Genomic DNA, 22,767 nt, shown 5'->3' on the forward strand with positions numbered 1-22,767 from the left:
TTGTTTTGCTTCTGTAATCACGCCCTTGCCCTCCCCATTATGGTAATTCTGTGTACATCTGCAGTGATGGTTGGGTATGAAATGCCTGCTATCAAAATGCTTAGGGTCGGATAAGTATGTTAACTCTCCCTCCTCCCCTTAATCTTCCCTTCTTTCATCCTAACCATAACCCTCTCCTCGTAGTGCCTAAACCTAACCGGATTCAGTATTCAGCCGCATGGCTAGCAGTTCAATTCCGACAGCAGCATCCCGGTAGCACTGAAAATGGCGATCGTCGAAAGGAAAGTACACACTAACCTATTCTACCCCCTAACCCTCTCTTAGGGGTGCTTAGCCCTAACCTCCCCCCTAAGTGGCTAACCCTAATCCCCCTCTAAGTGCCTAAATCTAACCCCCCCTTCCCAGCCGCCTAAACCTAAGTCCCCTGGGGGGGGGGGTGCCTAACCCTAACCCCCCCTTCCCCTAGCCTAAACCTAACCTCCCGGGGGGGTGTCTAACCCTAAGTCCCCCCCAGGAACCCTAAACCTAACCCTCCCCAAACACGGCTGTCCACGCCCGTCGCCCGGCTTACCTTCGATTGGTAAGCCAGGTGTCGGGCTCCCAGCATAGGAAAAATGACAGGTGTGGGGATTTCGATGCCTGTCATTTAACCCTTGCTTATCTTCGAGCGGGATGCCGGCATCGGTCTGTGGGCTGGCGTCGGGATTTAGTCGCCTATGTTAAATCCCAGGTCGGCGTCCGGTCAGTCGGTATTTTAACTACATCCCCTGCCATGACTGTAGCTTGAATCGATAGAGTGTGTATGCTGGTACACTCATTTACTTTCGATGGAGGGATCGTGTTTTGGGAACAGTCGATCGAACCATTGCAACTTGATTGTATAGGTGAATACCCACCTTTGCTTTTCTTTTTGTGTGATTCTTTAAATGATGTACTAGCATGTGTATGTCTATTCATGATACTTTATCTTTTTACTTTGCCTTTCAATAAAAATATGTCTACACAAAAAACCTGTTCGGACTTGGCAAATGTTGCCTACATTTTATCTACGGTAATCATTAGTATTCTGGTTTCTGCCTTCAGTGCTGCCTGATTTTAATTGATTGCAGTGTTCTATATTCCGCTCTGCAAGATGTGCCATTTATCTTCCTATCATAGGAGGAACAGCTTCAGTGTCCAGGTCAGTGCAGTGTTTAATTCAGACTCAATCAAGCTATTGCCAGGATCAGGATCCCTTGATTCAGACCAGATATAGTACATATATACACATTTTGCATATTGCAATACAGGCAATTTATATAAATAAATATAAGAGAGGTTTAACACATTTATATCTGTTGTAAATGGTGATATTTGCATTGTTTAGTTTGTCATTGGTTGTTGGAACTGCTGTTTATTAAAGAAAAAATTGATTTTGACCTATTTAAATGTTTAACACATTTGCTATGCAAGTTTATATCACGTGGCTTGCATCACATCAAATTGAAGAAACTGCTTAGAAAAGTGTTTGTGTGACAAGGTTGGAGGCAGCTTAAATGTTATAATTTTTATTTAGGCTTCTGTCTGCTTGGACACCTAAACACTGTTCTTCTTGACTTGATTAGTGTCTACTTTATACCAAGCTTAAGGCTCATACACACTGGACAATTTTTATGAACGATATCGTTGAATGATATATCGTTCAAATCATCCAGTGTATGAACTGAACGATGCGCGCTCCTGTGGCTCATTAATGATATCCCCAGTCGTCTGTACATGCAGCTCAATCTCGGGATATCGTTAACGATGCCATGCTGCCGAATGCAGGATGGCCCTGCTCCCCTCCACCTGCCGTCGTTCATCGTAGCCGGCATCAGTAAGTGTGTATGCACTTGCCAATGCCTGCACCCCCGCCGGGTCCATCGCTGGCGAGGTCGCTCCGTACACACATCGTCCAGAGTGTACGGGGCTTTAGAGCCGTGGTTCTGTGGCCTGATGAAGTTTTATCATGAAAATGACTACAGCCGAACTGTGTAGGTGTTTCTGAACCTAAAGATGCAGAATTTATGTTTGTGATTATTTTTTTTTAATTAACTTACTGGTTTGAAGGTTCTTGTCAATGATGTAAAAGCATGTTATGGTATAAACGGGGATCACTTGTTCTGGCTACGAAATGCTGCCATGTAATTGCCGCACAATAGCTGATCTGTGATTTGTGTTTGTATAGCCCTGTGCTTGCACATGTTACATGTCACTGAAAAGTGGGGGTTTAATGGCATGCAAAGTACAAGCCATTATGGCTCCCTATGGATTGTTGAAAGATCATTTTACTAATTCTAGTCACAGAGGTTCTGTGTTTCAAATGTAAGATAAGCAGTGGGGAAGCAATGTCAAATTATTATTTGATTACTCAGGTAATAGGAAGTATCATTATGGAACATTATTGTGTATGAGTTCTTAAAAATTCAGTATCTAGAAAATAGGTTTTAGAATGGAAGTGGTCCAGATGTATAAAATCTACTCATGGTATGAAAAGACTAAAAGGAGAATATTTAGTGTGAAAACAGCTATCCTAGCATGGAAAATGGCAGTAACATGTGGAGGAATGGAACGTGGTTGATGATCCAATGCTACCAAAATCTCAACACAAAACCGACATTATCTACTTCTTTGTAATCTCACTCAGGGAGAGAGAAAGTGGAGACATTTCCCATAGCAACCAATCAGCTTCTAGCTATAATATATCTAGCACAGTCTACTGTATAAAATGACAGAAGCCGATTAGTTGCTATGGGCTACTTCTCCACTTTATCTCTCTCTAAAGGTTTATACATCTCCCTCTCACTGTCGTTAATACCACAAATTACTCTGACTCCCAAGCCTGCTGCCCTGTGGTCACCCTTGACTTTGGCAAACAGGAAGTCAGGAGTAAACCACAGAGGGCCAAAGTCGATCAATGGGTCACCTTTAATATACATGAAATAATGCTCTCTGCAGCAGGTTGCCATGTTACTGGGGAGGTACAGGTTGAGTCTCCCATATCCAAATATTCAGAAATATGGAATATTCAGAAATACGGAATATTTTTAGGATGACTGAGATAGTGAAACCTTTGATTTTTGATGGTTCAATGTACACAAACTTTGTTTAAGGCACAAAATTATTACAAATAAAGTATAAAATGACCTATTGGCTGTGTGTATAAGGTGTATATGAAACATAAATACATTTCATGTATGTACACAAACTTAGTTTGAGCCACAACATTATTGAAAATATTGTATAAAATTACCTTCAGGCTGTGTGTATAAGGTGTATATCAACCATAAATGCATTCTATGTTTAGATTTGGGTCCTATTCCTAAGACATTTAAATATGGTATGCAAATATTCCAAAATACGGAATATTATAATATCCAAAATACCCCTGGTCCCAAGCATTTTGGATATGGGAGACTCAACCTGTACTTCTTTAACTAATCAGTAGAAGTATGTTATTATCAGTATTGTAGACTTGCTGTGTAAATTATTGGACTCGCACACATGGGCACTGCACTGTCGCAGCAAATCAAATGACTGCATCTTTGGCTTTTTGACAATTGTGTGATGCCTTTAGGATACTCCACTGAAGGTGTGGGAGGGGTTGAAACTGCGTGTGATAGAGTGGAAGTCAATTTAAGAGGGGAGAATGTATTTGATCCCCATGATTCCAATATGAAAACTTCTTTGGTTTAGTTGCCATTTTATTTATGGTCACTTATCCAGTAAACATCAGGGCTTTCTCAGACAGTGTGTTGAAATGTACAGTAGAAGGTTAATGTGTTCAAAATGTTGGTGCACATGATCATACATATTGTCCAAGGCTATGATATTATTCCATTAAGCAGGGTTTAGTTGCTTCCTTCTGAGTCGCAATTTCCAGTAGCCTCAAGCAGTGGTATCCTATATATGACAAGACGTGGGGTAAATTAGAGAAGCTCTGGAAGCTGTAATAATCTGGTAAATGTTCCGTAAATCGCGCTCAATCAGATGGAAGAAATATCCGTGCCATGAAGGAAAACACAGCTTCAGGCTGCCGCCATCTGTACTTCTCTATTGTCGTCCTATCTATTCTCTGCTCTACCAGGGGAACAGCAAATGATTCCTTCATTTATATAGCTGTAACTGCAGCACCCCAGGTTTAAGGGAACAGTTCACCATAATAAATGAATGGGATGACAATGACTTGATGAGGTTACAGGCGAACCATAAGAACACACTGAGAAGAGAGGAATTGTGCCATTAAACATACGTTCTTGCAAGCACGAGGTGAAATTAAGGTGGCAAATATGCTGCTGTTTGCAAAATTGATTTTCATTTCAATTTACATGCAAACGAGAGGGCCAAGTGCTACAGCTACACATAATACAGACATAATTTTGGACTCCCTTGAACATTCATGCCTACAGTACAGATAGATGAACAATAACACCTGCCTATCATGATTTATTTAATAACTTGATCGTAGCATAATAAAATGTAACACGTTTATTAGAAATGTAAGAGATGCCTGTATAACAATACAGATCACTTAGCATAAAGCAGGATTAGGGAACCTGTGGCGCTCACACAGTTGTCGCCTCTTGCATTAAGCAATGATTTATCCATCTATTTATTCAAATTTGTATAGTCATGCCTTATGTTTTTATTGTACTTGTACACTTAGGGGCTGAATAAGTTGGGAGCTAAGCAAAAAAAAAAAAAAGGAGCGTAGATACATTTATTTTTTCAAAAGAATGTCCATAAACAAATGAGTGTAATGGTGCATACACACGGGGCGATCGATAACAATATCGTTGAACGATCTCTCGGGGGTATTGGATGATCAATATCGAACATCCAGCACACCACAAACCCACCAACGATGGCCAAAGTTGATCGTGGGTCCCTATGGTAACCTGGTCGATATCGACCAGGTTGACCTGCATGCCCGGGTGATGGACGATATTGTTATCGTCCATACGTGCCCGCGCATCGCAGGCCGTTGAGCACCGAAAAATGCATGATATGAACGATAACGATATGATCGTTATCGTTCATATCGTCCATTTTAATCGTACCGTGTGTACGCACCAAGAGTCATATAGGTGCACCATGCGACATAGTTATTATATATTTCCTTGTATTCGCTTGACAAACAATCTCTAATGTGTATTTCCCAATGTTGCTTCACTGATGGCACTTCTCCTTAGGGAGCACTCCTTCCAGCATGCAGAAAAAGTGGAGGAGGAGTTTGATAGTGTAAAATCGTTTATTGGAAGTATCTCTAAGATCTGACCTAACTAAAGCTATACATAGAGTGCACAAATAAATATATAGATTGAACTCCTACCATATGGAGTTGAGACAATAAGCCTCAATAACAGCAGTGGTTAAAGGTGATATTTGCCCAGGCAGTCCACCGTCTGAAATTCTGGCACCTGTCCTGGTCCTTGGCAGGATAATAGTATTACCACTATAGTATTACTGTTATCCTACCAAGGACCAGGACAGGTGCCAGAATTTCACCTGGTCCTGGAGCAAAATGCACCTGGTGACCTCCCACGTTGTGTCATATCACTATTGTTGTATGTTGCTCTTTGGTGTGGCCATGGAGCTGAACTGGAAGCAGAATGCGTTTAGTGTGCAGTATAGATGACCTATCCAGGTTAGCTTTTGTTGAACCAGCATTGCAGCCAAGCTTTTGTTCAGTTTTATATTGTGTTCGCATTTTAATTAGATTATCATCACTAAATCTTGGTTTTATGTTATTGTACCAGACTGGCTGTTTAAATCTTTCGCAAATTGATTGAGTTAGTGACTTGGATGAGGGGTAAAAATATCATCTGGTCGTCTGTTATGGCTTATGCTGGGCATACATGGCCAGATAAAATGTCTGTCAGACCGACAGACATTTTATCTGGCAGCCTGCCAGCCGCAGATGTCGCCAGCATACACTGTGAGATTTCTCTCACAGTGTATCAGCCCGACATCCGCGCTCCGCCCCCGGGGGAGGAGACATTTCCCTGTTCCTTCCGTAGGAAGGAACACAAGAAATGTCTTTCTGTCGGCTGCGGCTGGGCATACACTGCCCGATGCGGCCGACAGTTTACCGGGAAATATCGAATCGGACAGGCATGCTGGACAATCTAGCATGCCCGACCGAGCAATATTTAACCCTCAGTCGCCCCCCCCCCCACATGCTACAATTATCGGGGCGATCCGCCGATATTAGGTGGATCGCCCCGATAATTCTAGCGTGTATGGCCAGCATTACTTGGATAAGCATTGGCTTTGTTTACTTAAAGTATGAAAGCAATTGACAAACAGTGTTTATCTTGTAACATGCTACACTAAGGGCCGTATTCCATTAGAAGCGAAAAGTCAGTTTCGGCGATACTTTTTCGACGATGACGTCATTTTCGACGATTTCATTTATCCCTGTATTCAATTAGTCCGATTTTTTCGCCGGTGCGAATAGTCAATGCATCAGACCCGGTGGAAAAGTATCACCTATGAATAGGTATCGAGAAAGAGTGCAGATTTGGGGTTTTGGGGTGCAGACTTCCCAAAACCACCCTGCACCCCTTGGACAGTCCCCCAAAGTTATTCTGTAAAAAAAAATTGAAAAGTACCTTCGGGCACCCTAAAAAAGTACTTTCATTTTGGGGGCGAACAAAAACAAAGTTGGGGGACAAACTTAAAAACCAGCGAAATACTCCAGGGGATGCGGCAGGTGGATTTTTCACATTTTTTAAAACTTCACATTAGCAACTTCAAAATATGCTACTACCCATTTTCATGTACCCAAAATTTGATGGGACTAATTATTTTGCCAAAAAAAACTCCTAAATGCTATTCTTCACCACCGCCACCTTAAAAACGCAAAACAGCACCTATTGAGATTGTTTAAAGACCCCACATACCTTTAGCAGGGCTATTCAGGGGTACCCATAGTGATTCCCCATGTCAGTGCATCTTTTGGGGGGTGTCAGGCTGATTTCCCCAAAACTGACAGAACTTTTCGCCCGATTTCAGTTTCGCCGGGTCCCGTTTTCACTGATTTGGAATTGAATACGGGGATAAGCCGGGACGAGTGCGATACTTTTTCGCACCCAAAACCAGCGATGACGGCGAAAAAGTCCGGCAACAGACTTTTCGCTCCAAATTGAATACGGGCCTAAGAGTGCAATTTAGGTATATAAAAATTTTATTTTATGTGTAATGCTTCATAACATAACAAAATGTCCCACTGATACGTTGTTGTTATTTAAGGTACTGCATGATAACTGCAACACTTGTTTCACAAATATTACAGTATCTTGCTCTGCTCTAAAGGTTTCGTCACAGTCCGAACTGCTGGTATTTGAGAAACTGGACAATACATGCGTGGATCCGAAAGTGTCTTAAATATGGTGCTCCAGACAAGGCTTTATATACCCTGAAGAATAAGGTAAGCATTGGTTTAAAGTGTGTCCACGACATACATGTAGTGAAGGCAGCCATTTAATGGGCTGCATCAATATTATTATTATTATTATTATCCTTTATTTATATGGCGCCACAAGGGTTCCGCAGCGCCTTACATAGTACAGAAACATAGTACATAAACAGTTGAACAGAACAAGAAAACAGTGTCATACAGTTTAAGACACTACAAGACAAGTACATGGTATATAAACACGGCTGCAACAGAAGCAGGATGGCAAAAGTCACGGGTTAGGTGCTTTTGAGTATAGAGCAGATAGTATAAGTAAAGAAAGGATAAGCACAAGAGGATAGAGGGCCCTGCTCGTGAGAGCTTACATTCTAAAGGGGATGGGCAGACAGACAGGGGTGACACAGATGGGGTAGACAGTGAGCGTGGGACAGAGGGTTAGGATGACAGATGGCTGGATTCCTATTTTACAGTATGTGTGGAAGTCATTTGAATTAAGATTTACGCCACTGACATTCTACTTTAAGAGGCAGTTTTTGTAGGTGTTTGTGGAGAGCCATGGCTGTTATATCAGTTTACGTGAAGTCTGACGGGTGGCAGAAGCCACTTCATGTGGGGCTATTTAGAGAGTGTGGTTAACGTGTGAACCAGCAGTCTCAGGTAAATGTCGAAATTGGTGAAAGCAGTTATTGTAAAGAGATGTTCAGATGTAAAATAATAAGTTGTGATCAAGTGTGAATTCTAGAAGGCACATTTATTGATTTGGAGGGTGATGGGAGACATGTGAGGTTTGCAGGATATATATTCCATAGTAAATCCGCTGTATGTGTGAGGGGCCTGGATTTGGTGATATGTCACCAGATAATAAAAGCAGAAGGATGGAGAAGTAGATATAGTTGTAGGTGTGTAAAAGTTTTTTATAGTGACACAATGAGGTTGTAATTGTCAATTTTTGATGAAAAGAAAGCTCATTAGTTTTTAGAGGAGGTGAGTGACTCAATAGGGCGGCAGTGTGCCCAGAGAGGGGAGATGCAGGGAGAGTTAGGGATGTTATATCCTTAGAGAAAATACAAAGGAGGGAGTTGATAAAAAGAAATGTGTAGTACATGGTGAGTTTTAGGTTTGTTATTTTTAGTCAAATTTTAAAGCAATCTGTTTCTTAATCTGAAATTACCTTAGATGTTGGTCAATGTTTGTTCAACTGTTTGATTAACTGTTATGTAATCACACTTTGTGCCTTTAACCCCAGCTGCCCCTAGACTGAATATAAAGGAGTGGTATCCTTGATTAAGACAGGCTACAACTGACTCAATTGCTCTGCTGATCAAAGGAGATAAATTGCTCTGAGTTGGAGCAAAAGCCAGGCCAGATATATACCATAAACTATGCTTCACTGAACAATATAGACTATACATGTAAAAACAATTCTATGCAAGAGATGAAATATCACATACATTTAAAAACTGCACATGATTACATGAAGGTCTATGCAGAGTATATATGCAGTAGGCAGGATGAGAGATGAAATATCACATACATTTAAAAACTGCACATGATTGCATGAAGGTCTATGCAGAGTATATATGCAGTAGGCAGGATGAGAGATGAAATATCACATACATTTAAAAACTGCACATGATTGCATGAAGGTCTATGCAGAGTATATATGCAGTAGGCAGGATGAGAGATGAAATATCACATACCTGAGGGATGAAATGAAACAAACAGATGATTAGTCCATATTCATGCAGGGTAACTGTTTGATTAACTGTTATGTAATCACACTTTGTGCCTTTAACACTTGGTGCTTTTAACCCCAGCTGCAAACAGCCCCAGCTGCCCCTAGACAATATTCATGAGAATGCAGCCTGTCCATTAAGTCCACAAAATGGCTGCCTCCAGTGTGTTTAAACAATGGCTACACTTACAGAGCGTTATTACATGGCACATACAGTATTGTGCAATTATGCCTAAGGGAATAAACTGCCACCCTTATTGAGACCACTTTACCTACCTCACACGATCAAGTCCAAGCCTATTACTGAATAAAACAAGCAAATAAAAATGTGTTACAGACCAAGGCTTGCAGAGCGAACTCCTAAGCAGCTTGGTGACATGTTGCATAGATAGATGCCTTGTGTGTGGATGTGTGCAGGGTAGGAGTACTCTCTGCATACTATAATATTTCAGCATATGTCAATATGCCATATTCATGTGTATGTTTATCTTAGATAACACCGTAATTTTCTTAATTATTCATGCAGGTGCAGTATGGAATTTTTCCAGATGACTTTACATTTAATTTATTACTTGATACATTCATAAAGAGTGAAAACTTTGAAGGTACAGTGTAATGTTTAAGGGGCAACAGTTTATTCTTTTTGATATTATGCATTTTATATATATTTCAAATTTTGATTATATCATTCCATTTTATCTGTAATTGACACTATTGAAACCCAGATTGGTTAACGTTTCAGCACATATCAAGGTGTTTCCCACTTTTGGACAACCCCTCTTCAATATAACTGCCCTTGGAATAGGCACAACCGCTGTTTCCTAAAGCTGGATTCTTGATTATGTCTTAGCCAGCTCCGTCTTTCCATAGCTCAGCTGTTCATGCTGTATTGGAGAGCTATAGCTAGATTACTTCTTCAAACGTCATAAGCCTTGGCACAAGATAGTTCTCTCCATCAAATGGTAGACTGGGTGTCTGGGGGTGTTCCCGGGGGCACTTCTATTTGCTATATGAATGGCTACCATGTAATTTTAAAGAGAGGTCTTACAAATGTAGTAATGAATTCCTATGCTTATACTTAATTTGTGAATAAAGCTCCTTCCACTAACCGGAGTCACAGAGCTGCAACAGCGGGTATTTTTTCAGGGGCTCAATCATTCAGAAGTTCAAGCCAATGAGTGAGAGGATTAGCTGGGCAGCCAATCACTAGTTGTAGGCGAGAGATTGGTCCTCCCACTCACACATCTCCTCCACCACTATTTTAACGTGGAAAATGAAATGTATTGATTTACTGTAAGTAGCAGTATATTAGATTTTCATTTTCAGTATTTTACAGATTAGGAGTTGAGCCAGCAAAAAGATTGTTTTACTTATTGGACTTTGCTTTGCAAATTGAACCACAGGCTGCTTCTTCCTGTTTAGAGAGACCCTTAGTAAACCCCTGCTTCAAAACACAACAGTCAGGCTAGAGCATTTTCTGGATTGTAGACACCGGAATTAGAGATTAAATTATAATCTTTACTCAGTTAAAGGTCTGTCATGTGTGCTGACAGCTTGTTTTTTATCTTTCAGATGCCGTTTCTGTGGTGGTTGAGATAATGCTACAAGAGAGTTTTGATACAGTCTCCACACAGCTTCTCTCCCTCTATGTTTTGCACAAATATCTTTCTGGAAATCCACAATTGACGGTAAAATGTACTTCAGTTACCTTTAAGAATGAGGTTTATGTGCCTCCAGACTAAAAGGAATATTGCTGAAATTGGTTGAATAACTCTGGTAGCGAAGGCTATTTTTCTGGAAATATAGGTTCAGGAACGGTCGGTGGAGCAACTGGAGGTGTAGCTGTAGAAAAACACATTATATATATATATATATATATATATATATATATATATATATATATATTAGAAAAGAAGGCACTCAAAAAGGACTTCAAAATAAAACGTATTTTATGGAAAATACATCTCTGGCCCAGGACATTACGTCATGGTTAATGAGAGGTACAGGAACTGAGTCCTGCTAATACATAGCACTGCTGTTAGCCTTCTGGATGTATTGTGATCCAATAATAAAAATGTGCCTTTTTATACTTTGTTTGTACATTACTGATATGGGTTAAAGGTTACTTCCGATCACATTACAAGCACCCTCCTTATGTAAGTTACTCAGTGTGACCATACGGTAGCCGTTTGCCAGGAGAGCCTAGCCACAGAATTCTTGTTCAGTTTGGCCGCACAGTTGCAGAGTGCGCAGAACGCTCCTGGCTGAGCTGCGGCCTGTCACTGGGGTTACTGTGCATGGTAGAAAATGCGCTTATACTGTAACATTTTCTCCTAACAGCTTGTGTGTTCTCTCGTTGCCATGCTTGATGATAATTCTGCTGATTTCGGTCAGATCATATTTGGTATTGTGGTGATTTCAGGGCCACGGGCTGCAATATTGGTCTAATTCTAAAAACTTGCCTAGTTAAAATCCTTATGCTGGACCTCACAACTCACTCCTGACACTTGATTCAGGACTTCTGCCTGAAAGCGACAGAATGCATGGCCGTTGCTGCCATTCACAGACATGTGATAAATAACTATAAGGCTGCTTGGCAACATCTCTATGTCCATGAAAGCTAACAGTGGCTCCAGCTGTTGCACCGGCCGGTTCCATGGTTATAGATTATACTAAAGTCAGGTTTTTGCAACTTCTCTGTCAAATGCAGCAAGAACCGCGATCTCTTCATCCTCACTTGCTGATTTAATGTAGTAAATTGTAGGAACTCCGCTTAATTACAGAATAATTTTTTCCAGTACTTTGAAGTGCAGTTACCTTTTTAAGAGAATATTCCAAACCCAAGAATTCTATTTATTCTTCTATCTTTTGAATAGCAGTACAGATATTTAGACTCCTCATGTAGTCTTTATACAAAGTACAGATGTCCTCCAACTCATATAGGGCATAATTCACAGTATGGAAAGAAAACAAAAAAATAGACAACAATAAAGATCCATTCAATACAAATATTGTTATTGAGTATGTAGATCACCCAATCTGTTTTTGATGTATTGATGGAGCGTACCCCACTCACATATGGCAGATGTTATAGAAACATATAAAGGTATCTTTCCTTTCCCTTTCTTCCGATTTACTGTTTATCCAGTGTGTACTTCAAAATTGAACCGAGTGGGGATGAATACCTCCACTTACAATTAGAATGGACTTTATATTCTTATCAAGGTTTTTTTTGTCCTTCCTAAAAGTGGTATTTCCACCTTCATACGTGATAAAGGCTGCATAAGTTGGTGCACACCTGTAAAGGGATATAGCAGTACAGATATGCCCATATGTTCATGGTAAATATGTTTTTGCAATATAGTCTGGTTATATGTAAATAGCTTAGTGTGTTCCTAACAATTAAACAATGGACCCCCAGTTTCCATTTCTTCTTGGGGAAGATTGGATTGTTTCCTGTTTTATATTTGTCTTACTGCTTACACCTTATTTAGCTATCATAGCCACATAGCTATAGGTTTAGATTTTTTTATCCAGATTTGTTTCTTGTTTTAATTTAGTGGGAACAAGAAAGGAACCTTGGTGCTTCGCTCCTGCTGGCGGGTATGCGTCAGGAGAACACAATGGGGTACAGCTCACAGCTGTATGGATACACACTGATTGGTGAGTGTCACATTGTACAAGCTATACAGGCTAACTTCTGCAGGCCCAATGTTTCTATATTGCAACATGTTTTCTTCTTAAATGTTTTCCAGTCACAGATCCTGAGTCATTTCGTGAAGTGGGTTCTACAAGACTGATTTTTTTTTTTTCTTCTTCCCAACTAAAACATTTTGCTGCCGTTTGTTTTATCTTTTGCTTTCCACCAGACTACAGTCCATGTTTTTATAGATATTAGGTTTTGCATTTCTCAAACCTATCCTATAGTGATTAGTGTATGCTTCTTTTAAGTCCCCATGCTTAAAGCTGTATTGCTATTTTAAAACAGAACATAGTGTTGGAGCTTCTGACTGCTAGTCCTAACTGTTACTACCCCTGTGGAATCAGAGAGGATGCCAGGCAAAACAAAGTAAAACATAAAGTAAAAAGTGAATGCTGCGATGCAAAACTGGACAGCGCTCAAACCACTTGGTGAAGCAGCTGTATCAGTCCGAATTAGTTATATCTTCTACATGCTGGATGAAGGTCTCCACTGCAGCTACTGGTGACTCAAAATGAATCCCACGCATCTTGCGCTTGAATTGTGGGAACACAGAGAAGTCGCCGGGGGCCAGGTGTGGACTGTACGGCGAATGACCAAGCTTTTGGGTGCATTCATGGGCCAGAAAATCCACCACTTTCCTAGACTTGTGGGCAGGTGCATTTTCGTGAAGGAGAAGGGCACCACTAGCTCAAGTTCTTGGATACCACCTGAAAATGGCTTCCAGCACTTGCAGCAGTCATTGTTGGGTGGGGATGGTAGTCAGCATCCCGGCGTGCAGGATGCCGATGGTCTGAATGCCGGCGCTGGAATCCCAACAGCTTTGGGATCCCAGCCCCAGTATCCCAACCGCCGGCATCCCGATAGTAAGTAAGGATTCTACCGGTGGCATCCTGACCATCGGGAGCCCATATCCAAACCGGTTGGCGTACCAGGTCTCAGTGATGGTGCGCTGCTGCGCGAGTGGTACAGTAGCTACATGACCAGTCTTGGCCACAAAACCAGCCACCGTCTGCTTGGCCACGCTGTGCTCACACAGAACTTCTGTGGTGGCGCACCTCCATCTGAGGTCCGAGGCTGTTGTTTGGCCTCGGGGTTGAAACTGTAGATCCAGGATTCATCGTCACTGATGATATTCCAGGCAGAGTTTGAGCGACCGCGGTCAAACATGTTGCGGCTCTAGTCACCTGAGCAAACTTCTGCTTTCGAGTCAGCTAATGGGGCACCAAGTGTGCAGAAATCTTGCTCAGGCCTAACTTTTGGTGGCGTATCGAGCGGATGGATCCCAATGAGATGACTATCTCCTTCTCTAACTGGGCCACAGTCACCTTGGCGCCCACCTCAGGTATGGCCCACACGGCAGCAACGTTGTCCTCGGTGATGACGGACACAGGTCGGCCGCAGCACTCCTCATGTCCAAGGACCGTCTCCCACGCTGAAATTCTGCAAAACATTCAAACACAGTGGTTCGGGACAGTGCTTTCTCCCCAAAAGCACGTCGCAGTCAGTCAAAACTCTCCTGCTGTCGCAGACCACTCTTGTAGTCGTAGAAGATCATGGCTCTCCAGTGGCCTCTGTTGAGCTCCATAATGAGTTTCTTGAAGGAAGTGAACAAGCTGACTGCTTTAGTGTAAAAACAAAAATGGAAGAGAAAGAAGGTTTGTCTATAGTGCGGCGCACATATATTCGATTTCTTTGTATTAAAATCATATACTTTATTGGATATTCATTAAAAAGATATAGTTTGCCTAATCCCAGAGGGGAGTAGTATTCAGCGAAATATTGGTTTTAAAATAATAGAAAAGTAGACAGTGTGTATAGAAATAGAAATGTCTAATAAAATTTATTTTCCTCGCTGTGTGTCCTCTTTTATTAATCTTTATTATTATGTTGGAAAATGTGTTTAATGTGAAGAGATAGATCAAATGGAACCTCTCAAAAATATATATAGAGGATAGCTTAATATTGTACAGTATATCAATAATATGTCACTACATATATTGATAATATCAATACCATCTCATTTACTGGGTAATCAGATTTTAATTCCCAGACCTAATGCACAGCATTATTGGTCAATATTTTCAGCAATAAATAGCATAAATATGGTCTGGTTTTTATCAATGATTGTATCATATCCCAGTGCCCTAAACGATTGTGAATACTGCTCTATTATTTAGTGAGGTTTTGCCCTTATTATTATATACATATCATACTTCCTAATAGTCTTTTAATCCGATTTTGTGTCATAATCTATATCCATATTTTGGATTATACATTGATATGACATTAATTAATAATATGAAAAAATTAGAATAAATTAATATATTGCCATATATATATATTGTATTTTAATTCCAATTAATTCATCATCCAACTTAAATGATTATATTGATAAGATTAATAAAACCTTTAGTGATAATAGTGAGTTATAATAAAAATATTTGTATAATTAAAAATAAAGATATATATGCAAATGATTACATGTGCTATCTATCTGTGATAAGATGTGACAAAATTAATATATATAAGAATTCATGTGTATTGATATATAAATATCCAAATCCTCACAAATCTGATAATTAATTGTTTTATGTGTTATGTGTGTTTGTATGGGTACCATATGCCAAAATAGCGGGTGTTGAAGATGTAATAACCCTGCACTCTGAGTACAGCAGACTGGTGGCTTGGGGTTGTATCAGTTAACAGTGAATTGAAATAGCAACATTGTTATCAATATATTCCTTTCATACTGATTACGACCACACTACTATTATGTATATGTAGAGGTTGGATAGTAAAACAACCTCACTAGGTGCATACACACGATCAGATTTTTTCTTCAGATATGGACGATAACGATTTAAAAATCGTTCAGTCGTTCATATCTGAAGGAAAATCGTTCATATCTGACATGCCTGAACGATGGACGATCAACGATGCGCGTTCCCGTTTGTCAGATAACGATATCTGACATCTGATGGGTTTGCAGTCAGACTTGGACGATTCCATTCATTTTAATGCAGTCAAAAATCGTTCAATCGTTCAAATCGTTCAAAACTTTGGTCAAATCGTTCAGATCGTTTAATCGTTCAATCGTTCATCTGACAAATCTGACAAGTCTGACAAATCTGACCGTGTGTACGCTCCATAATGGTGCATACACACGATCAGATTTTTTCTTCAGATATGGACGATAACGATTTAAAAATCGTTCAGTCGTTCATATCTGAAGGAAAATCGTTCATATCTGACATGCCTGAACGATGGACGATCAACGATGCGCGTTCCCGTTTGTCAGATAACGATATCTGACATCTGATGGGTTTGCAGTCAGACTTGGACGATTCCATTCATTTTAATGCAGTCAAAAATCGTTCAATCGTTCAAATCGTTCAAAACTTTGGTCAAATCGTCCAAATCGTTCAAATCGTTTAATCGTTCAGTCGTTCATCTGACAAATCTGACAAGTCTGACAAATCTGACCGTGTGTACGCTCCATTAAAAGCATTAGAAGGAGTACTAATACCTTCAATATTGATACAGTATCATGTGAGAATTCATTAGGGGACTGGGATATGATACAATCATTGATAAAAACCAGACCATATTTATGCTATTTATTGATGAAAATATTGACCAATAATGCAGTGCATTAGGTCTGGGAATTAAAATCTGATTACCCAGTAAATGAGATGGTATTGATATTATCAATATATGTAGTGACATATTATTGATATACTGTACAATATTAAGCTATCCTCTATATATATTTTTGAGAGGTTCCATTTGATCTATCTCTTCACATTAAACACATTTTCCAACATAATAATAAAGATTAATAAAAGAGGACACACAACGAGGAAAATAAATTTTATTGCACATTTCTATTTCTATACACACTGTCTACTTTTCTATTATTTTAAAACCAATATTTCGCTGAATAGTACTCCCCTCTGGGATTAGGCAAACTATATCTTTTTAATGAATATCCAATAAAGTATATGATTTTAATACAAAGAAATCTAATATATGTGCGCCGCACTATAGACAAACCTTCTTTCTCTTCCATTTTTGTTTTTGCATATTAAGGTATTTTGTACCCTTTGTCTGTTGGCAGCACCCCCTACAAAAATATATATTACTATTTGAATATTGAATATGGGGTAACATTATGTAACTAAGGGATGTGTGCGGATATAAATCCTTTTCCATCAGTACTCTATATGGACTACTTTAGTGTGCAATGCTGCTGTGTCCTGAAAGAACTTTAGTCCGAGATTACAGTTCACAACCAGACAGTCAGATTGTGTCTACTCTACTTATGCACTGTAAATATAGAAACTTATTGCACACCCCTCGTAAAATTCATTCACTAAGAAAACCGCAATTTAATTAGATTTAAATTAGCAACTTTAGTAGGTTGCTTGCAGGTTGGAGCCAGCAGAATATGCTCCCGGGCTATGCAAAGACTGCATTACATACAGTTACACCCATTTTTTATTTTTTTAACCATTTTCTCTGCTTGCATTCACTATTAGGCTTCAATAAACTATTTTTTTTACTCTTCTCTAATACATCTGTTACTTATCTTGTGCAAGAAAAAAAAAGAAAAAATATATATTAATTATACAGTATTCACAGCGCAGGGCCGTAGCTAGGGTAGTGCGGCCAGTGCCATCGCACAGGGCACCACAGGTCAGGGGGCGCTGTTTGGGCCTGTCAAATTTCTGTTTATTATCATTCTTGCTTGTAGCTTCCTCTTATTTCATCCCCAGCATCTCCTGGCCTCTCCTATCTCTTCCCTGGCCCTTCCTCATGAAGTCATGGCCCTTTTTTGGGTGCATTATGTCCCTTTGAAAAATGAGGGGGGCACCAATGCTCTTTCTGGCACAGGGCACCAAAAAGTCTAGTTACGGTTCTGTCACAGCGCGTCACTTTTTCGACACATTTTATGTTACAGCCTTATTCCAAAATGGAATAAATTAATTTTTGTCATCAAAATTCTACACACAATACCCCATAATGACAATGTGTAAAAACTTTCTTTGCGATTTTTGCAAATTTAAATAAAAAAAAAAACACACTAAGAAATCACATGTACATAAGTATTCACAACCTTTGTTCAATACTTTGTTGATGCACCTTTGGCAGCAATTACAGCCTCAATTATTTTTTAATATGATGCCACAAGCTTGGCACACCTATCTATGAGCAGTTTCGCCCATTCCTCTTTGCAACACCTCTCAAGTTCCATCAGGTTGGATGGGAAGCGTTGGTGCACAGCCATTTTCAGATCTCTCCAGAGATGTTCAATTGGATTCAAGTCTGGGCTCTGGCTGGGCCACTCAAGGACATTCACAGAGTTGTCCTGAAACCACTCCTTTGATATCTTGGCTGTGTGCTTAGGGTCGTTATCCTGCTGAAAGATGAACCGTCGCCCCATTCTGAGGTCAAGAGCGCTCTGGAGCAGGTTTTCATCCAGGATGTCTCTACATTGCTGCATTCATCTTTCCCTCTATCCTGACTAGTCTCCCAGTTCCTGCCGCTGAAAAACCTCCCCACAGCATGATGCTGCCACCACCATGCTTCACTGTAGGGATGGCATTGGCCTGGTGATGAGCGGTGCCTGGTTTCCTCAAAACATAACACCTGGCATTCATGCCAAAGAGTTCAATCTTTGTCTCATATCATGGTCTGGCCACTCTACCATACAGGCTTGATTGGTGGATTGCTGCAGAGATGGTTGTCCTTCTGGAAGGTTCTCCTCTCTCCACAGAGGAATGCTGTAGCTCAGACAGAGTGACTATTGGGTTCTTGGTCACTTCTCAGACTGGGGCCCTTCTCCCCCGATCGCTCAGTTTAGACGGCCGGCCAACTCTAGGAAGAGTCCTGGTGTTTCCGAACGTCTTCCATTTACGGGCGATGGAGGCCTCTATGCTCTTTGGGACCTTCAAAGCAACAGATATTTTTCTGTACCCTTCCCCAGATTTGTGCCTTGAGACAATCCTGTCTCGGAGGTCTACAGACAATTCCTTGGACTTCATGCTTTGTTTGTGCTCTGACATGCACTGTCAAGTTTGGGACCTTATATAGACAGGTGTATGCCTTTCAAAATCATGTCCAATCAACTGAATTTACCATAGGTGGACTCCAATTAAGCTTTAGGAACATCTCAAGGATAAAGTGGAAACAGGATGCACCTGAACTCCATTTTGAGCTTCATGGCAAAGGCTGTGAATACATATGTACCTGTGATTTCTTAATGTGTTTTTTTTTCTTATTAAATTTGCAAAAATCTCGAACCCAATCGATAGTGTGCCACACAGCAATTTTATAGGCGAAGACCTTAAAATAAAATGTCTGCTGTGGGCAATTTGACTAAATAAACTTGTGGCACGGCAGAGGGAGGGTGGCGGAGGCTGAAGTGCAGCAGACTGGTTTCAGGACTGGGCCCCAAATAAGTCACAGCAGGAGGATAACTTTAATGTCTCTTATGTTCTATTCAATGTGATATATTGCCATATCTCCTTTTTATTAAATGTTTTACTTTTATTCCCAACCAAGCCGTTTTTACTAGTATGTACATTAATATTTTTATTACATGTTATACTGCACCAGTGCTGCTCCTTTCATTTATATTATCCAGGTTTCTGGCTTTTAACACAGGTGTAAACTGATATTATGATGTTAATAATGTTGAAAAGAGGTTGATTAAGTTGATATATTGTGATGCCTTTGTACTGAGAAGATATACCTAGTTTAAATCATTACGGTATCATGCTAGTATGTAGAGCAGGGGTCTTCAACCTTTAAGACAGCGTGGGCGACATTAAATTCAACAAAGCCTGGGGGCCACTAAGTTATACGCCACGCAGTAGCACAATCTTGATTCACATTACACCACAGTGTAGTGTCCCTTATTCATGTATGACATCCAGCAGTGTCCCTTTTACACAATGCCCACATTTGTGCCCCGTATACACAATGCTGACAGTGGTAGTACCCCTAATACACAATGCGCACAGTAGTAGTGCCCCTTATACAATGCCCACAGAAGTAGTGCCCCTAACAGATAATGCCCACAGCCATAGTGCCCCTTATACAATGCAAACAGCAGTAGTACTCCTTTCTACTTCAGGGTCCATAGGGTATCCACAGGATACCTTGGGGTATAGGTGTGACGTCAGTCGCAGGGCACCAAAGAGTTAAGCTTTCAGCCTCCCAGGATGCACTAGGTCCCCCTCCTATACCCCGCCCCCGAGCCAAGGCACCTCAGTTTAGTTTGGTGCCCGGCCGGAGTCGGGTGCACCTGTTGGAGTGGGGGCTAGAAGAGCCCCTGAAGCTTATTCTTCATGCAGCTGTGGCTGCACAACTGGATGAACAGCATGGACAGTCAGTCCTGACGTCCATGCTGTCTTCCCTACACCCCGCCGGTACCAGAACGCCGGTACTGATCCGGGGATGCTGGTGGGCGTCTGGGGTCACAGCTAGCGGTGACCCCAGATGCTCCGGACCATGGCCGGATTCAAGGGGGACAGAGGTAAGCAGCGGGGTCCCGCGGTGGGTCCCCGCTGATCACATGGTCCTAAGTCCCCAGGCAGGGGGCTCCCTGGGGACTGGCTGCAGCGTGGAGCCAGGCGACCAACCTGCGCTTCCACTACCCCCTGGGACAGCGGACCGCAGCAGAGCGGTAGCGCTGCGGCGTCCCAGGGGTTAAATGCATGCCAGGGGAGCGCGCCTTCCCTGTCTCACAGCCGGCGCCTCCCCCGCTGCACACAGCCCTCTCTGCATGCTGCCGACTGGTCCTGTGGCAGCGCTCCTCCCCCAGGCCAGCCTCCTCTCTGCTCCTCGGCGGCCATCTTCTCCAGAACGCATGGTGAACGCTGCTGGAAGCGCTGGAAGGAAGCATCGTGGTCTGGGTCCCCCCGCATACCTCTCCTCCGCTGTGGTCAGGTCTGTGTATGCAGCGCTGTGTCCTACCAGGCCCTGTGTCTGTGTAGTTGAGTGATCAGCGCTGTTAGTGCAGGAATTGTTATTTTTCTGCATTGTATGTGACTGTGCTAGCGCTGCTGCCTGTAATCTTTTCTTCTCTAAACTGTCAGCTTTATTACTGTCCCTGTTCTTTCTGCTAAAGCCCTTACGGTGCGATGCTGCAGGGTGGTCTCTCGCCTATTTAATACTTAATTGGTGAGAGAGGTCACATACGTGGTGCCATCATGTCTGAAAGTGATTTTCCCCTCCGGCTACAGTGTACCACGTGCAAAGTACCGTTAGCGGAGGGGGAGGGTAGCGCGGAGGGCCTTTGCCGGCAGTGTTTGTCCATGGCGCGGCCTATTACGGTTACAGCACCGGTACAGGAGCCGCCCTGGGCTTGTTTCGCTCAGGCGTTAACAGCTTTAGTGGGCCAGTTAGCTCCGCAGCCTGCGTTTACTCCGATGGGTTTGTCCCAGCAGTCTGTGGTGTCGTCACCCATGCAGGGGTTCCCACGACAATTGGTGGTACCCCACAGTCTCCCTATTTCCCCGCTCCCGGGTTCTCAGGAGCCAGCGTGGGTTAACTCCCTGACGAGTTCTGTACAGCACTTGTCGGATGTGTTGCAAGGGGAGTCTGTGATGCGGTCTCATAAAAGGCCGGTGGCGTCTCTGTCCGCTCCTTATGAGGATGACGAAGGGACGTCTGATGATGGGGAGATTCTAGATCCTTACGATCAGGAACCTCTCCATACTAAGGACGCTGATGCTAAGTCCAAAGTATATATTCCTGGACTTATTCGGGCGGTCCGCACAGCCTTGGTGATTGAGGACGAAGTTCCCCCAGCGGCTAAATCTAAGTATGCCTTTTTCAAAGATGTGAAGGGCGATGCCACAGTCTTTCCTCTTTCGGGTCAGTTGGTGGACCATTTAGAGGAGGCGTGGAAACAACCTGGCAAAAGATACCAGCCGCAGAGACGCCTGGCGGTGGCTTATCCGTTCGCGGATAATTATTTTGCGAAGTGGGAATCCCCTCCACAGGTGGATTCTCACGTGACCCGTCTTGTCCGTAGTGCCACATTGCCGATGCCATCCATGTCCTCCCTTAAGGATGCTACGGACCGCAAGGTAGAAATCTGCCTGAAGTCCGCTTATTCCCTTGCAGGGGGGGGCAGCACGGCCGGCTATGGCCATTTGCTGGGTTGCCAGAGCGATGGAGCGCTGGGCGGATTCATTAGAGGCTTCTTTTGAATCCGACTGTCCGGCCGATCAGGCGGAGTTGATTGGCAATCTCCGTGATTCGGCCACCTACATCAACGAGGCGGCTCTAGACATTAGTACTCTGGTGTCTAGAATTTCTTCAGCAGCGGTAGCTGCTCGTCGCACCTTGTGGCTGCGATCCTGGAAGGCGGACGCAGATTCCAAGAAAGGTCTGGAAGCGTTGCCGTTTACCGGAGAAGTTCTCTTCGGTCCGGATCTGGATAAGATTGTGGCCACGCTGGCGGCAGCCAAATCTGCCTGTCTCCCGTCGGCCGCTGCTCCTTCTGGTTCGGGACCATCGTCCTTTCGGTCATCTAGGGCCCAGGGCAGGCCCAAACCACAGTCGTTTCCTCGACAGGCTGGCCCTAAGAAATCGGTCAAGCCCCGGAAGCAGGCATGGAGTACCAGACGTCCGGCCCCCAAGCCAGATGACAAGCCTGCGGCCTGACGGTCCGGGCCTCCCTTTGGGGGATCCCAGGGTGGGAGGCCGCCTGCTACAGTTCGCCCAGTGTTGGTCGACCTCTACGACAGACACTTGGGTTCTGGAGGTGGTTTCCCATGGATACGCCCTCTCCTTCCGGCACAGACCCCCGGCTCGCTTCTTCACCACGGGTCTCCCATCAGACCGGAACAAGGCTACGGAGCTGCGGAAGGTATTGCA

At 42.5% G+C, this 22,767-nt stretch overlaps 1 protein-coding gene across 1 annotated transcript in view; it reads left to right on the forward strand.

The window, feature by feature from the left end:
• Window positions 1-22,767, forward strand: part of MRPS27 (mitochondrial ribosomal protein S27) — a 113,788-nt gene that overhangs the window by 57,142 nt on the left and 33,879 nt on the right. The window contains exons 5-8 of the mRNA XM_088443697.1: window positions 7,336-7,450; window positions 9,700-9,778; window positions 10,746-10,861; window positions 12,734-12,836. Coding sequence (XP_088299823.1) covers window positions 7,336-7,450; window positions 9,700-9,778; window positions 10,746-10,861; window positions 12,734-12,836 — 413 coding nt within the window. The remainder of the gene's footprint in view (window positions 1-7,335; window positions 7,451-9,699; window positions 9,779-10,745; window positions 10,862-12,733; window positions 12,837-22,767) is intronic.

This window comes from Taudactylus pleione, unplaced genomic scaffold (genome assembly GCF_031769625.1).
Source record: "Taudactylus pleione unplaced genomic scaffold, aTauple2 ptg000333l, whole genome shotgun sequence".
NCBI lineage: Eukaryota > Metazoa > Chordata > Amphibia > Anura > Myobatrachidae > Taudactylus > Taudactylus pleione.